The sequence below is a fragment of the Eptesicus fuscus genome, chromosome 25, assembly GCF_027574615.1.
Source record: "Eptesicus fuscus isolate TK198812 chromosome 25, DD_ASM_mEF_20220401, whole genome shotgun sequence".
Classification (NCBI taxonomy): Eukaryota; Metazoa; Chordata; class Mammalia; order Chiroptera; family Vespertilionidae; genus Eptesicus; species Eptesicus fuscus.
The window spans coordinates 3,478,320-3,494,704 of NC_072497.1; the positions used below are offsets into that span (position 1 = coordinate 3,478,320).

Genomic DNA, 16,385 nt, shown 5'->3' on the forward strand with positions numbered 1-16,385 from the left:
CATGTGCCCAGTCTGCGGCCAGGTGGGCTGACCTGCCTGAGAAGAATCTCTGTACCCACTGCCGGCCACAGGCCCAGCCCAGGCCCAGCCTGCAGCCTAGTCTCCAGCTCAGCCAGCGAGGAGCTGCCCAAGATGTCCTGAGCCTCCTGGGGCTCCGGGGTGGGGCGGGCCAGCTGCGCCCTGCATGTCCTGTGCGCTGTGTGCCAGCCTGCGGGGCCTCTGCTGAAGCCGTGCTCCAGGCCACCAGCCCTCCCTCCTCCTCCCATCTCCCTCCTCCCCTATGCACAGGGCTCAGCTCCATGGAGGGCGCCCAGGTCATGTCTTCGGGTACCTGCCCTCCCTCAGGCTGTGTTACCATTTACCCAAACGCAGCAGGGAGAGATCCTACCCACGTGGGAAGACCTTTCCAGAAGGGGAAGTTCTCTCAGTGGCTCCCGAAGCAGGTAAAGGAGCACGCAGGCTCCCTGAGAAAGGCCCACGGCCAGGGATTCAGCCATCGTGCCAGCACGGCGGGCCCTGCCAGCGAAGGATGACCACGGCATGCCGGGCCCACTGAGAGGAGGTCGGTGGCGCCAGCCCCTCCCTCACAGGATCTGAGAGCGCGGAGGCAGACTGAGCCTCCTCTCCTCCCTGGGCTGGTGCGACTTCTTCCTTAACTGCCCAAACCCAACACAGGATCCCACCCCGGGTCCCAGCGGGCAGCCCAACCCCAGGGACAACCCGTGGTCCTGGAATCCCAGCTCCAGGCCCCACGACCAGAGAGTGGGGGGGGGGAGGGCGGTCCCAGGGTCAGAGACCAGGGCAGAGGGCCATGGATGGGTGCCTGGGGCGGGAGGGCTCCGACCAGCTCCTGCTGCCTCCACGGCCACCCTCCCCGCCACAGGGCCACGGAGCCAAGCCACGGGCTTGACCACACAAGTGCATTCACGTCTGATGCTGACCCAGGGCGCCAGGATGCTGGCTGTCGGCAGGGACCCTGCTGGGGCTGGATTGAAACACTAAACCCTGTGCATGTGTTTAATTGAACAAGTATTTATTAAGCACCTACTGTGTGCCAGGCACTGTGCGAGGCGCCCTCCCTGCGTGCTGTCCCCACGGCACAGCGATCTGCTCAGAAAATGAAACCAAGGAAAGGAGCGTGGTCGCAGCCTCACAACTGGGGCGGGATGAGGGGGCAGAGGGGGCAGGGGTCCCCGGGCCAGAAAGACACCTCCCCAAGCCTGTTTCCTTTCTCCGGAAAGTAGCTGCTCTAAAGCATCTGGACAGCTACCGGGAGGGAGCTTTTACCTCCACGGCCACACTGGGGCGCCTGGGGGGGGGACATCCAGAGACCCCGAATGCCGTTCAAAAAAAAAAAGAGGAGGTGTAAAGGATACTCACATTTGGATTAGAAAACTCATTTCAGCTCACGTGGCTGCAACAACCCTTAAGAAAGATAGAAACATCCCTGCCCTGACTGCGTAAACGGTAAGGTAGACCTAGTCTGGATTCCTGAGTCAGAATCTTCCAGCGGCCCCGACCTCGAAAGGCCAGAGAAGCGAGAGGAGACTGCGGTCCCGGAGGCAGCGCGTGGGCGGTGCGGCGGTCTGGACCCGCGCCCCGCTGCGCCTGCGTGGACAGAAGCAACACCGGCAGCCGGACGGACGGACGGACGGACGGACGTCCTCGTCCCGGCCGCTCGCACACACCTGTGGCTCCCGCGGGGGGCCGGGCGCCCTAGTTGTCGGTGCCCAGCTTGGAGAGGCCGCGGCGGAAGTCGTGCAGGTCGTCGATCTTCCCGTCCAGCACCTCCAAGAAGTTCTTCAACTCCACCTTTAGGTGGCGCTGTCGGTACTTGCTCTCCTCAATGTCCATCTTCAGCGAACGCACTTTGTCCTCCAAGTTTTGATTGTCTTTCTCCGCTGCCTGAAGCAAAAGCAAAGGAGAAGGGTCTGGGGAACAGTGTGTGTGTGTGTGTGGGGGGGGGGATCCGCGGAGACCTGCTACGGCTGCACCCCAGACCTGTCAGTTCCTCAGCACGCAGACCAGGGGCATCTCAGCGTGCCCTGCTTTCCTGCCTGTCCCCTGGCAGAGGTGCGGACAGACAGTGTGTGACTGACAGGGGGCCTGAAAAATGACGTTCCTACACAGAATGCAGAACTCGGGCGCCTGCCCAGGGAGCCCAGAGCTAACCGACCCTTTCACCAGGGAGAGGCATTTCCAGCCCCAGGCCCAGACGGTCAGCAGATGCCCACTCAGCTCCATTCTGATCACCTAACGCTAACCAGTTGCTAATGCTGGGGCTGCCCACCTGAATATAGGGCTCCTGAAGTGAGGAGAGCCTGAAGGTGGAGGAGGTTAAAACCCTCCTTTTGTGATCAGAAATCTGAGGCCAGCCTGGCCAGTGTGGCTCAGTGGTTGAGCACTGACCTATGAACCTGGCAGTCATGGTTTGATTCCTGGTCAGGGCACATGCCCGGGTTGCGGGCTCGATCCCCAGTGTGGGGCATGCAGAAGGCAACAGATAAATGATTCTCTCACATCATTGATGTTTCTATCTCTCTCTCTTTCTCCCTTCCTCTCTGAAATAAATTAAATTTTTAAAAAAATCTGAGGCCAGTGAAGGGGGGGTGTCTACGCCAAGATAGTGTGCAAGGTCACGGCTGGGGAGTGGAGAGGGGGGACAGCACCCAGGTCTTACGCTCTTAGCCCTTCCTCTGCCCCCAGTCCTCACCCCTCTGTGGTTCCGCAGGGGCTTCTGTGGACGGGAAACAGGCACCGGCACTATGACTGTGGCACAGGACCCCTTTGTTAGGTGGAAAAGCCACAAGACAAACCTGCTGAGCCTTCTTGGGGACGGGGGGCAGGGAGGGGGGGTCCCTCAGGGAAGAGTCACATGACGAGTGCCTTCTCATCTGAGCCTCTCGCCCTTACCTCTAACTTCTCAGAGACGTATTCACACTCTGACATGAGCTGAGGTATGATTTCACTCTGTTTTCGGAGATCTTTCAACTCCTATGAGAGAAAGAAATGCGAAAAAGAATGTGAAATCAAGTCAGATAAAAGGCATTCTTGAACACCCCCCCCCCACCTTCGGCCCCTCCCAACTGGACATCTAGGAACGGAAGCGGCTTTTGGAACCCGTACTGTTTGCACAGATGATAAAGGTGGTAACGTTAACACTGAACCCTTCAGATATTCTAAGGGCCGAGGGCAGTACACGCACAATTGCACGAAGTCGGTACACCACCACGGCGGACAGGTCTTCTTATGCCTCCTGCTTTGTCGGTGGGGAAACTGAGGCTGAGAACAGTTTGGCAGCCTGCCCGTGGCCTCCAGCCTCTGTGTACTTAGCGGTCCTGCCCCCCAGAAAACGAATGGCTACGACTGCTGGCTCTCACTGCACTCATTGGACAGCAGACTTCAACGTCTGATGACAGATTGTCTAAAAAAGTTCCCGAGTGTCTGGTACACAGTTCCACTCCCTCTTGGATCGGAGCGGCTGACCACACAGCTCACGCAGCGAGGAGGCCGTAGTATTTGCGCCCTGACGTGACTCCTGGCTCTGACTCTGTGCCGATGTCCAGGCAGCTGCCAGGGCCGTCACATGCCCAGTCGCCTGCTGTGCCCTTGGGGAGAGCTCGCCCGCAGGCCCAGAGGACGCCGAGGGGCCGTCCGAGCGGTGACTCACCGTCTCCTTCTCTCGGAGCTCGGATTCCAGCTCCTCGATCCTCCGCTTCAGCTGCGTGTTCTTCTCCTTCTCTCTGTTTATCTCGCTGCACTGTTCTTCCAGCTCGTCAATCTGGGGGAAACAGCACACGTGAGGCAGGGGTGCCGGTTTACTTTGGTCATTAAACAAAAGAGCGACACAGCTCTGTTTATGCTTCCTTTCCTTTTTAAAAAAAAAATATATTTTATTGATTTTTTACAGAGAGGAAGGGAGAGGGATAGAGAGTTAGAAACATCGATGAGAGAGAAACATCGATCAGCTGCCTCCTGCACACTCCCCACTGGATAGGTGCCTACAACCAAGGTACATGCCCTTGACCGGAATCGAACCTGGGACCCTCCAGTCCGCAGGCCGACGCTCTATCCACTGAGCCAAACCAGCTAGGGCTGCTTCCTTTCTTTTTAAAAAAATCTTGATTGTTGAGATTATTACAGATGTCCCTCTTCCCCCCCACCCCCCACAAAATAGAATCTTTCTTTTCTTTCCTGTTAATCCTCACCCGAGGATATTTTTCCATTGATTTTTCAGAGAGGGAAAGACAGAAACATTGATTGGTTGCCTTCTGTACGTGTCCCGGCCAGGGCCCAGGTCGGGCAGGAGCCTGCAACCAAGGTTTGTGTCCCTGACCGGAATTGAACCCAGGACCCTTTGGTCCGCAGGCCGACGGTCTATCCACTGAGCCAAACCGGCTAGGCCTATGCTTTCTTTTAAAATAAACCTAACTAACCCACTTGTGTTTCTCAGAGGCTACACTCGAACTCCATGTGGCTCCCGGAGGGGCTGCCGGTCCCTTTGGGCAGGAGGTGCCTCACTCACCACCAGCAGCGCCGACTGAGTCACACAACCCGGCCTTAGGATGCCCCGGGCTCCTGGCTGCTCTCAGGGCCACAGGACAGGAACTGCAGGTTTGCTTTAAGGATTTGTCATGAACAGGGGCCAGATGTCCCATGGATCTACCTGCTTCTCCCCAGAATGGTTTTACATCTTTTTTTTTTATTATCAGCATAGAAATTTATTCAATTTCAAGTGATTTTACATCATTTTAATCACGTCCTAAATTATTCCGTTTCATGGGTTTAAGCCAGCGGGGCAGACACCAGAGCCCTGTGGGGCAGGGGCCACCAAGTGGGATGTGATGACATTTCAAATGTTTTAAATCAGGACAACCTTTCCCTCGTGGTGCACACGGGAGCCTGGCCTGCAGGCCTCTTTCTGGAGGGGGGGGGGGGGGCGGTGCATCCCCAGGGTGCACCTTTCTCTCCCTCCCCAGCCTGCTCTCTCAGAAGAACAACAGCCAAGGCCAAGGCCAGAGTGTGTGTGCAGAGTGAACGGCAAGAGTGGGACCCACGTGTAACACCAAAGCACCATGCGGATGGGGTCCCCGCGAGCAGCGGCAGCAGTCCCAGCGGGGCATGCGCTGTGAGGACTCTGCCCAGAGGCGGGTGCGCACCCCAGCCAAGGGGCTGCTGGAGACGCCTCCCACCGGGGAAGCTGATGCTCCTCTCAGCGAGCACTTCCTCCGCCCGCCCTGCCCTTGGGCTCGGATACTCAGGCGCAGAGAGAAGCTGGGCTCTTTGCTTGGAAAAAGAAAGAGAGGGCAATCGATCAGCCAGCCTGGGAAGGGGACGTGCAGAGTCAGCGCCTGGCCCGGTGCCCCTCGCTGTCAGCACTGTGGGCACTGAAATGAAAAAGCGACACGAGGCAGTGCCATCTGTACCTCAGATGGTCCTCCCGTGGCTCCCCTCAGGTCAGGGGGGCCAGGGAGAGTGAATGCCAATGTCATATGCTGTGTCCCCCTGTCGTGTCCACAGCCTGTAAACGTGCTGACCATTAAAACATGGTCAGCCCGGGCCGGCGTGGCTCAGTGGTTGAGCGTTGACCTATGAACCAGGAGGTCAAGGTTCGATTCCCGGTCAAGGGCACATGCCCGGGTTGCGGGCTTGATCCCCAGTGGGGGGCGTGCAGGAGGCAACTGATCAATGATTCTCTCATCATTTCTGTTTCCATCTCTCTCTCCCTCTCCCTTCCCCTCTGAAATCAATAAAAATACCTTTATAAAAAATAAGGTAATAAATCATTATTGGAATAGAGGGAGGTTCAAAGGGGGAGGCAGCAAGTCTTCCTGCTGGGGAGAAGGAGCCCAGGACGCCCCTCCCGCCGCCCCTCCCGCTGGCTGTGCCCCCCAGGTCCCCAGAGCCCACCTTGTGCCGCAGCCGGTCATTCTCGTCGCGGCAGATGGAGAACTGCCGCTTCCACTGCTCCACGCTGGTGGCGGACTCCTGCAGCGCCGTGGTCAGCCGCGCATTGCTCTCCCGCAGGGTCTGCAGCTCGATCTCCCATTTCTTCACATTGGCGGCGCTGCAAGGCAGAGGCCGGGAGATGACCGGGAGGGCGGGTGCTGACCGTCCCCCTGCCCCCACCCGAGGGCTGGCTGGAGGAACAAGTGCCAGAGGGACTGGCCTGTCTTGTGTGGACCCATCACCTTGCTGGGCTGTTTTCTTAAAGAATCCCTTTAGAACCCTGGCCAGTGTGGCCCAGTGGATAGAGCGTCGGCCTGTGGCCCAAAGGGTCCCGGGTTTGATTCCGGTCAAGGGCATGTACCTCGGATGCAGGCTCCTTCCCAGCCAGGCCCTGGTCGGGGCTCGTGCAGGAGGCAACCAATCGATGTGTTTCTCTCTCACTGATGTTTCTCTCTATCTTTCCCTCTCTCTTCCACTCTCTCAAAAATCAATGGATTAAAATAATAATAATAATTTTTTAAAAAGAAACAAAAAATCAATGGAAAAATATCCTTAGGTAGCCGAAACCGGTTTGGCTCAGTGGATAGAGTGTCGGTCTGCGGACTGAAAGGTCCCAGGTTCGATTCCGGCCAAGGGCATGTACCTTGGTTGCGGGCACATCCCTGGTAGGGGGTGTGCAGGAGGCAGCTGGTCGATGTTTCTCTCTTATCGATGTTTCTAGCTCTCTATCCCTCTCCCTTCTCTCTGTAAAAAATCAATAAAATATGTTTTGAAAAAAAAAGAAAAATATCCTCAGGTGAGGATTAAAAAAAAAAAAAGAATCACTTTAGAAATGAACAGAATTCTTAGAGGATTCAAGTTCACAGAGTCAGATCCCGTCCCTCCTAGCCCCAGCTGACCCCTAACACAGAAGGAGAGCCGCTTCGTCCCTGAAATGAGCCTCAAGGTCAGAAGTTCTGAAGTGCTGGGCCGCCGGGGCCTCAGAGAACCTCATGAAAGCTCCTGGACCCTTCGGACAAGTTCCTGACACCCATCTTGGAGCCAACACACACACACACACACACACACACACACACACACACACAAAACACACACCAAACACAGACACACACACACAAACACACACACACACATACACACACACACATACACACACCCCAGATTTAACAAGTAAATAGGAGATAATGGTCCCACTGTCACGGGTACCTCCTCGGAGCCTTTGAAGCAGGCGGGGCAGCACAGTAGGCCCAGGAAATCATTAGGCTTGGCCCTGCAGGCGGGACTCAAAATTCAATAAATCCAGGAGCTTTTTTCATAGCAACAGAAACTTACCTGAAGTGAATTATATGAAGCGAATGAGGTTATAAATCTCCCAATGGCCCTTGGCAGAAAAAGGGTCCCCCAGATCTGCATCGAAAGGAATCCAGATTTGAGAGCCGAGGGCAAGGAGACCATGACCGGGACTCCCCTGAGGGCAGAACTGGGGTTCTAAACACAGGTCTGAGGGACCCCTCTACGGTACCACATAAACCCTGAGTTTATCTTTTTGTTGTTATTGTTAATCCTCACCCGAGGATATTTTTCCCATTGATTTTTAGGGAGCGTGGAAGAGAGAGGGAGAGACAGAGAGAAACATGGATGTGAGAGAAACACATCGATCGGTTGCCTCCTGCACGAGCCCCGATCAGGGCCCAGGCAGGGGAGGAGCCTGTTACCAAGTACGTGCCTTTGACCAGAATTGAACCCGGGACCCTTTGGTCCGCAGGCTGATGCTCTATCCACTGAGCCGAACTGGCCAGGCCCAAGTTGACCTTTGACCCTGTGCTTTCGGTGAGGAAAGTTTAGAAAACAAACGGGAGTCGGGCTCCCCTCAGAGGCTGCTTGGTTTGCAGGCTCCCTAGCTTCCCTGCTCGGAGCCCAGGAATCTGCGGTCTGAACATCTCGGGTGAACTTGCACCTCGAGTTGTCAGAGTCCGGGTTCCTGCTTAGCACCGCCTGGCTGACGGGATTTCTGCGTCTAACAGCTTTTTAAACAGTAAATGCAGCTGCATCCGGATAATCTGCATTATCTTCCATCCCACAGCCTCAAGGAGCCGGGGCTGTGGTAGGAAAATACACACTTCCAGTTCAAACCATACGGACGGAAAAAAATAGAAAGCATTATTATCTGATTAATTCCAGGGCTGATGATGGAGAACTTAAGCTGATTTGGGGAAATGGCTTCCCCTCATTCCTATAATCCACTTCTCCACTAAACTGGAATTTCAAAACATTGATTTTTCGGGCTAAAATGTTTTCATTCAGGCAGCGTACTGCGACTTAAACAACCAAGAATAGGCCCTGCCGGCGTGGCTCAGTGGTTGAGCACTGACCTAGGAACCAAGGAGGTCCCGGTTCAATTCCCAGTCAGGGCACATGCCTGGGTTGCGGGCTCGATCCCCAGCAGGGGGCATGATTCTCAATGATTCTCTCTCATCGTTGATTGTGTGTGTCTCTCTCTCCGTCTCCCTTCCTCTCTGAAATCAATAAAAATATATTTTAAAACAAAATAATCACATAACCAAGAAGAGTCCTGATAGCTGTCTGATGAGAAAAAAAAAAGAGTCTGGTCATAGTTCTTTTCATCTGTCCTTTGAAACCCTGACAAAGCCCACAATCCAAAACCGGGGGCTGGGTCTAAGGGTCACGGTTGCCTGGACCCACAGGCGTTAAGCTCTGAGAAGAGGCCGGGCCAGCTGATTAGAGAGCTGGGTGTCAACAGACGCGGTCAGCGTGTGTGATGTTGTCAGTGAGGCAGAGAGCAGCCACAGGCTCGGCCAGGAGGTGAGACTGGCCCCTCCCCACTGGCTGAGCCCCACCCAGCGGGAGCCTCCAGAGAACCAGCATCTGGACTTGAAAGCCCCTTACCTCTGCGTCAGCGCGATCTTCAGCTTGTTGTTCTCAGACTTGAGGTGGGTGTCCGCGGGGCCCGCGTGAGATGCCTTTTCATCGTCTGTCCCGTTGACACTGGATGCCTGAGCAGAGAAGATGGGGTTTCACACCCAGACTCCTGGCCAAAGCGAATTACCTCACACATTACCGCGGGTCCGAGACACTGTTTCTGAGGGTGGCAACCACTCATCTGACCCACTCGCAGCAGCAACGAATAAGTCAGGGACGATCAAAAACCAAGGACAAGGCCCAGGAGGGTCCACAGTGAGCTGAGAGTCTGTGCACTTCACGGACCAGCGAGCATCTGGGGCCGCTACTCAGGGCCATTTTAGTCATCCTCTCCAGATAAGCCTAACACACCTAGATACCTGGTCTCCTTAAATAACACCGACAGAAGCCACAAATCAAAAGAGGAGGAACGATTTATAACGAGGAAAGAGAAAAACCGTTACAAGCTGAGACAACTTAAGCATCCTGGGGCTGTGAGAGGAAGATCCACACTCATTAAAACAACAGGGACCAGCTCTGGCTGTCTGTGGTCTCCATGACTATTTAGCGTGTTATGAATATTCTGAGATGTTTTCTGTGATAAGTCATCCCACATGGTGGTGAAATCTCATCTGCTCTTGGATAAGATCTCAGCAAGATCTTATTTAGCTTCCAATATGCATAATGGCAAAGGAAGGAACCATGAAGGGAAGGATGTATAAATCTGACTAACTTTACATTCCTACCTTGCAAAAAAAATGCCATAAACAAAATTAAAATGCAAATAAAAACGTGGGGAGCCTGGCTAGCGTGGCTCAGTGGTTGAGCGTCAACCTATGGACCTGGACCAGGGGGTCAAGGTTCGATTCCCAGTCAGGGCACATGCCCGGTTGAGGGCTCGATCCCCAGTGGGGGGCGTGCAAGAGGCAGCCAATCAATGATTCATATCATTGATGTTTCTATCTCTTTCTCCCTTTCTCTCTGAAAACAATAAAAATATATTAAAACAAAACCTTGGGGAAATATCTGCTGCTAAATGTTTGCAGATACTAAAAGCAAAATGTTAATACCGTTAAGCCTCGGGTGTCAGTCTTGACAGGTGCCCAGGCCTCCTGGTTTCCCCCCGACCAGCTGTCTCTGACATCTATCCTTCCCCTTTACCCTGTAGCTGCCCTGCCAGGCCATCCTCCACCCCACAGCCTCCTTGCGACCCTCTGTGGCACCCTGACTTCCTTACCACCCACAGGTAACCCTCATGGAAATTCCAGATCAACAGTCATAAAACACCTCCAATGTCTGCCAACTACTCAGTAATAAATAATCTATAATAATAAAAGCGTAATATGCTAGTTAGACCGGACAGCTGAATGACCTTCCGGACATCATTCTGGATGTCCTTCTGGATGAAGCCCCGGCAGCGGGGGCTGAGGAAGAGGTGGTTAGGGGCGATCAGGCAGGCAGGAGAGTGGTAAGGGGTGATCGATCAGGCATACAGGTGAGTGGTTAGGGGCGATGAGGCAGGCAGGCAGAGTGGTTAGGGGTGATCAGGAAGGCAGGCAGGCGAGCAGTTAAGAGCCAGCAGTCCCGGACTGCGAGAGGGTGCAGGCCAGGCTGAGGGACCCACCCACCGTGCACGAATTTTGTGCACTGGCCTCTAGTTAAATTAGCAATAAACTATCTGCTCGTGAAGAATTCCAGGTCTTTTCCAGGATCTGCAAGTGCATGGCTGTCCCTCCCACAGTGCACCTCACTCCCAGCCCCACTGTGCCCTGGCCGTCTTGCTGTTACACCTGCTTAAATCCCAAACCCAAATCCTTGCTCCTGATGTTGCCTTTCCCTGTCTCCCTACAGACAACCTTGTCATTGGATCAAGCCTTCCGTCCACCACGACATACACCAATCTAGACATCAGGAATGCAGGCATTTTTATTTCAGGTCACAACAGGTCCCTCTTTTTTTTTTGTTGTTGTTAGTCCTCACCTGAGGACATTTTTCTGTTGATTTCCAGAGAGAGAGAGTACAGGACAGGTAGACACAGAGACGGAGAAACATCAATGTAAGAGAGACACATCGATTGGTTGCCTCCTACATGCACCCCAACCAGGGCTGGTGATCTAACCTGCAAACCAATGTATATGCCCTTGACCGGAACCAAACCCAGGACCCTTCAGTCCGAGGACCGACTTTCTATCCATTGAGCCAAACCGGCTAGGGCAACAGGTCCTTCTTAGTCAACCATCACACTGTCGAGTAAAGAGACTACTCGGCAAAGCCACATCTCCTTGGCTAAACCAGAGCTGTTGGAATGCCACCTCCCACCTGACTTTTATTACAACAGGGAGACAGAGCTGAGGGCTCGCGGGCATCCATCAAGCACAAGTACCTGCCCTTGTCACTGGACAACCTTCATGCAGCCCCACCTCCCACCGGGAGGGAAGCAGCTGCCCTGTCACTGGTCCTGAAACACAGTGACCAGAGAACACCTCTCGGGGGCCAGGGACATGCGTTACCCTCATCTCAACCACCATTTCCTATCAAAATACATTACCACAGGCCAGGCCGGCGTGGCTCCGTGGTTGAGTATCGACTATGAACAGGAGTTCACAGTTCGATTCCCGATCAGGGCATGTGCTTGGGTTGCGGGCTCGATCCCCAGTAGGGGGGCGTGTGCAGGAGGCACCCGATTAATGATTCTCTCTTATCATTGATGTTTCCATCTCTCTTCCTCTCTCCTCCTCTCTGAAATCAATAAAAATATGTATTTTTTAAAAATGCAACACCACATCCTGAAAATTTCAGGAGTCTCACAAACACATGTCCCATCCACTCAGTGTGAACAGGTGAATAGTCAAAAAACCTTCAAAATGCCCTGAGGCTGCACGTGTATAACCCACAGACACAGACGATAGTGTGGTGAAGGCCTGGGGTGGGGAGGGGACGAGAAGGGGTCCACGGGGAAGCAGAGGGGACATATGTAATACTTCCAACAATAAAGATTTTTTAAAAAGTAAGGAACTCTATAGGGGGGAAGAATGCCCTGCTGCTAAATTCCGTTTCTGATCAAAGTGACAAGGAACAGAGTCTCGACCCCAGCTTTACCGTATTTTCCGGCGTATAAGACGACTGGGCATATAGAAGATTTTCCTGGGTTAAGAAGTTGTCTTATACGCCGGAAAATACGGTACTTTATGGACAAATTACTCACTTGGGAATGGTTACTTGACGTCTCGATTTTCTCCTGCGACTTGTCTCTGGCGAGTCTGGCAGCTTCTTTCACCTCCTGGAATTTCTCTGCAAACTGAACACGAAGAACAGTTGTGAAGGTTTTTCATGGCTGATAGTCAGCACGCAGCTTTATTAGTCTGCATCCCTTTTAGGCCAAAAAATCCTGTACCAATCCTGAAGAAGGATTTCACTTGAGATAAGAAAGAAATGGATATAAGGAACGCTTCTTCCAATAAACACTACTGGCCAAAGTCTGATCCGGATCAATTCCTCAGCTGCTGAAGCTAGTGAGATGATGGAGGACTGAAACAAACACCCCTGGTTAACAGTAACTCATACAAAGACAAGAAAAGACACTTAGTTGTACCACAGAAGGAATCTGTGGAAAACTACATCATGTCTAAGGAAAGATCCAAGAACTCTTACAAGTCAATGCAATTAAAAAGAAAATAAAAAAAGTTAGGGAGAAGACACTGTTCTAGATTTTATTTTATTTTTTTATTTTAAATATATATTTTATTGATTTTTTACAGAGAGGAAGGGAGAGGGATAGAGAGCTAGAAACATCGATGAGAGAGAAACATCAATCAGCTGCCTCCTGCACACCCCCTACTGGGGATGTGCCCGCAACCAAGGTACATGTCCTTGACCAGAATCGAACCTGGGACCCTTGAGTCCGCAGACCGACGCTCTATCCACTGAGCCAAACCAGTTAGGGCTGTTCTAGATTTTAAAAGCATAAGATATAAAATACTTGCCGGAACCGGTTTGGCTCAGTGGATAGAGCGTCGGTCTGCGGACTGAAAGGTCCCAGGTTCGATTCCGGTCAGGGGCATGTACCTTGGTTGCGGGCACATGCCCGGTAGGGGGTGTGCAAGAGGCAGCTGGTCGATGTTTCTCTCTCATCGATGTTTCTACCTCTCTGTGCCTCTCCTTTCCTCTCTGTAAAAAATCAATAAAATATATTTATTTAAAAAAAGATATAAAATACCAAAATGCCAAATTGCAAAATGCACACATACTCTATGACTGAACCCTGTTTTGAATGAACCACCTATAAACAACAGGAGTGAAATGTGACCGTGGACTGGATGAGACCACAAAGAAGAATTGCTATTAATTTTATTACAAGTGTTGCCCTGCCTGGCTCAGTAGACGAACATCGACCCAGGAACCAAGAGGTCACTGGTTTGATTCTCGGTCAGGGCCATTGATCCCCAGTAGGGGGCATGCAGGAGGCAGCAGATTGATGATGTTTCTCATCGATGTTTCTATCTCTCTATCCCTCTTCCTTTCTCTCTAAAAATCAATACAAATGTTACCAAAAAAAGTGTTGCCCTGGCCGGTTTTCTCAGTGGTTTGAGCATCAGCCCACAGACCAAAGGGTTACAGGTTCGATTCCTGGTCAAGGGCACATACCTTGGTTGCAGGTTCCTTAACCCTGGTAGGGGCGTATGTGGGAGGCAACCAATTGATGTGTCTCTCTCACATCGATGTTTCTCTCACTCTCCCCCTCTTCCCTCCCTCTAGAAATCAGTGGGAGAAATATCCTTGGGTAAAGATTTTTTTTTTAAGTGCTAATGGTGTTATGGTTATGTTGAAAAATGTCATTTTTTAAGAAATAAATTCTGAAATTTTTAGGCGTCAAGTGCTTTCTTTGATGTCTGTAATTTAACGTACTTCAGCTCCAATAAAACAGATCAAGAAATGTGGCAAATGTCAACAACGAGGTGATGTGCACACGGGTGCTTATTATACCACACCTCTCTCAAAGTTTAAAAAAAAAAGCCTTAATATTTTCATAATAAATAAAAAAATTCTTAAAATCCCAGAACAATCACACCAATCATGACCTACAGTCACTGACAAGGCAAGTGATTTTAATTAGCAAGTACATTGTTGGAGCAGAGAACATTCGGTGACAGGCAGTGCCGGCGGGACAAAGCACGAGAGCGGAAAGTGGTTGCTGAGAAACGAAACAGCGAACCAGTCCCAAGTGGCTTTGGCTAGGAACTCACACACGTCTGAGCACAGACTTCCCTCTGAGCCCGTGCACACGGCCGACAGCCGTGGTCTGGTTGGGGAGCCCTTGCCAGACGGTGAATGCTGGTACACCTAGCACCCTGGTCCCAGCAGAAAAGGTCAGCCTTGCTGCTCTGGCCCATGTGGCCCCTGCAGGCCCATCGGTAAAAGCCATAGCCTCCCGGCCGGTGTGGCTCAGTGGTAGAGTGTCAACCCATGAACCAGGAGGTCACGATTTGATGCGTGGGTTGTGGGTTCGATCCCCAGTAGGGGTTGTGCAGGAGGCAGCTGATCAATGATTTTCTCTCATCATTGATGTTTGTAGCCCTCTCTCCCTCTCTCTCTGTTATCAGTGAAAACATATTTTTAAAAATTCAATTAAAAACAAACAAACACAAAGCCACAGCCATGGGGCTTCATATCCCAAAAGTGACATCTTTTGATGACCTAATAATGTAAAGTTTTTCAATATAAAAGGAAAAAGGGAAATCAGAAGGGAAACCAGTGCCTGGGGGACATATCATAGCTAGGCTAGTACAACAGGAAAGGGGCCATTATCTTCAGTAAAGAAAGAGTTCGTGCAAATTAAAAAATAATACGTTTTTATTAATTTTAGAGAGGAAGGGAGAAGGACATAGAGAGGGAAACATCAATGAGAGAGACACAGCCATCAGCTGCCTCCTGCACACACCACACTAGGGATCGAGCCTGCAACTCGGGCATGTGCCCTGAATGGAATCGAACTGGGGACCTCTTGGCCCCTGGGTCCATGCTCAACCACGGAGCCACACCCGTCGGGCTGTGCAAATTTTTTTTTTAATGTATTTTATTGATTTTTTTTTTTACAGAGAGGGAGAGAGAGGGACAGAGAGCCAGAAACATCGATGATAGAGAAACATCGACCAGCTGCCTCCTGCACATCCCCCACCGGGGATGTGCCCGCACCAAGGCACATGCCCTTGACCGGAATCGAACCCGGGACTTTCAGTCCGCAGGCCGATGCTCTATTTTTTTTAATAAGAGAGAGTTTATTTAGGAAGTCACAGAAGCAGGAGGGCCCTTGGAGCTGAGGGGAGAGAGAGGTAATGCTCCTGAGGAAGGAGCAGGGACGGAAAGGCGAGGGGTTCTCCAAAGGGGGAGAGCACTGAGTTTGTGCAAACGGAAAAGGAAATTATGAAAACCCCGACAGAGAAATGTCAAGACTCACAAATAAAAAACACAATAAAGCAAGCAACTCACAGAAGAATGGCTCCGCCTCACCAAAGATGCAAATCAGAATAATGAGGTGCCATGCTTTGCCTGCTCAGTCACCAGACACTAACACACAATCCTAACGCCCCGGTGCCGGCAGGACACCTCCGGGAGCGCTGGGTATTGGTGCGGCCCCCGGAGAAGCAATTTGGAGAAATGTATCACGAGCGGAAAAAAAATATTCATGCCCACTGACTTGTGATAACACTTCTGGGAAACTGCTCCATGAAAATAATTGAGAATATGAAAAAAAAAAAAAAGGCCTTCGATAGATTAAGATCCCAGATTCCTCTGTAATAATGAAATCTGGAAGCAATCCAGACGCCCGGGGAGCATGCTCCGCCCCCCCACCCCCACCCCCTCGCTCCCCCACCAGCTCCCACTGCGAGAGCAGAAGCACTTGTCACGGAGAGAGGAGCCAGGTGGCTGTCCTTTGCTAAAACATCCCTCCCTCCAAGTCTTCAGGTTTATAATACCCCCCCCATTGTAAAAAAGCACATGTGCTTATAAATTTAGAAAGCAGTTTTAAAAAATTTTAAACCTATACTCCCACCAGCCAGAGATAAACACTAACCACATATTTTTCTATCTGTCTATATACATCTGTTACACATATTTTCATATATATTTTTTTATTAATATTAGAGAGGAAGGGAGAAGAAGACAAGGATAGAAATATCCATGACGAGAGAGAATCATGGATCAGCTGCCTCCTGCACGCCCCACACTGGGGATGGAGCCTGCAACCCGGGCATGTGCCCTGACTGGGAATCGAACCGCGACTTCCTGGTTCATAGGTCGACCTTCAGCCCCTGAGCCACACCCACTGGGCCCACGTATTTCTTTTCTAAAATGAAGTTATAATGTATCTCACTTTATAGCTATTTTTGAAATTACTAAGATGACATTAATATCTCTATGTAATTACATGATCTTCTATTAGATCATCTGAATTGCTGTACAATATTACCTCGAAGGACATACTGGCATTATCTAACTGCTGGACATTTAGGTTGGTT

At 51.6% G+C, this 16,385-nt stretch overlaps 1 protein-coding gene across 1 annotated transcript in view; it reads right to left on the reverse strand.

Moving 5' to 3' along the window:
* Positions 1-1,021: 1,021 nt before the first annotated feature.
* HOMER2 (homer scaffold protein 2) overlaps positions 1,022-16,385 on the reverse strand; it is a 65,932-nt gene continuing 50,568 nt past the window's right edge. The window contains 6 exon segments of the mRNA XM_054713218.1: positions 1,022-1,905; positions 2,914-2,994; positions 3,671-3,781; positions 5,911-6,067; positions 8,857-8,963; positions 12,074-12,166. Of these exon segments, the coding sequence (XP_054569193.1) occupies positions 1,717-1,905; positions 2,914-2,994; positions 3,671-3,781; positions 5,911-6,067; positions 8,857-8,963; positions 12,074-12,166 (738 nt within the window). The 3' untranslated portion in view covers positions 1,022-1,716.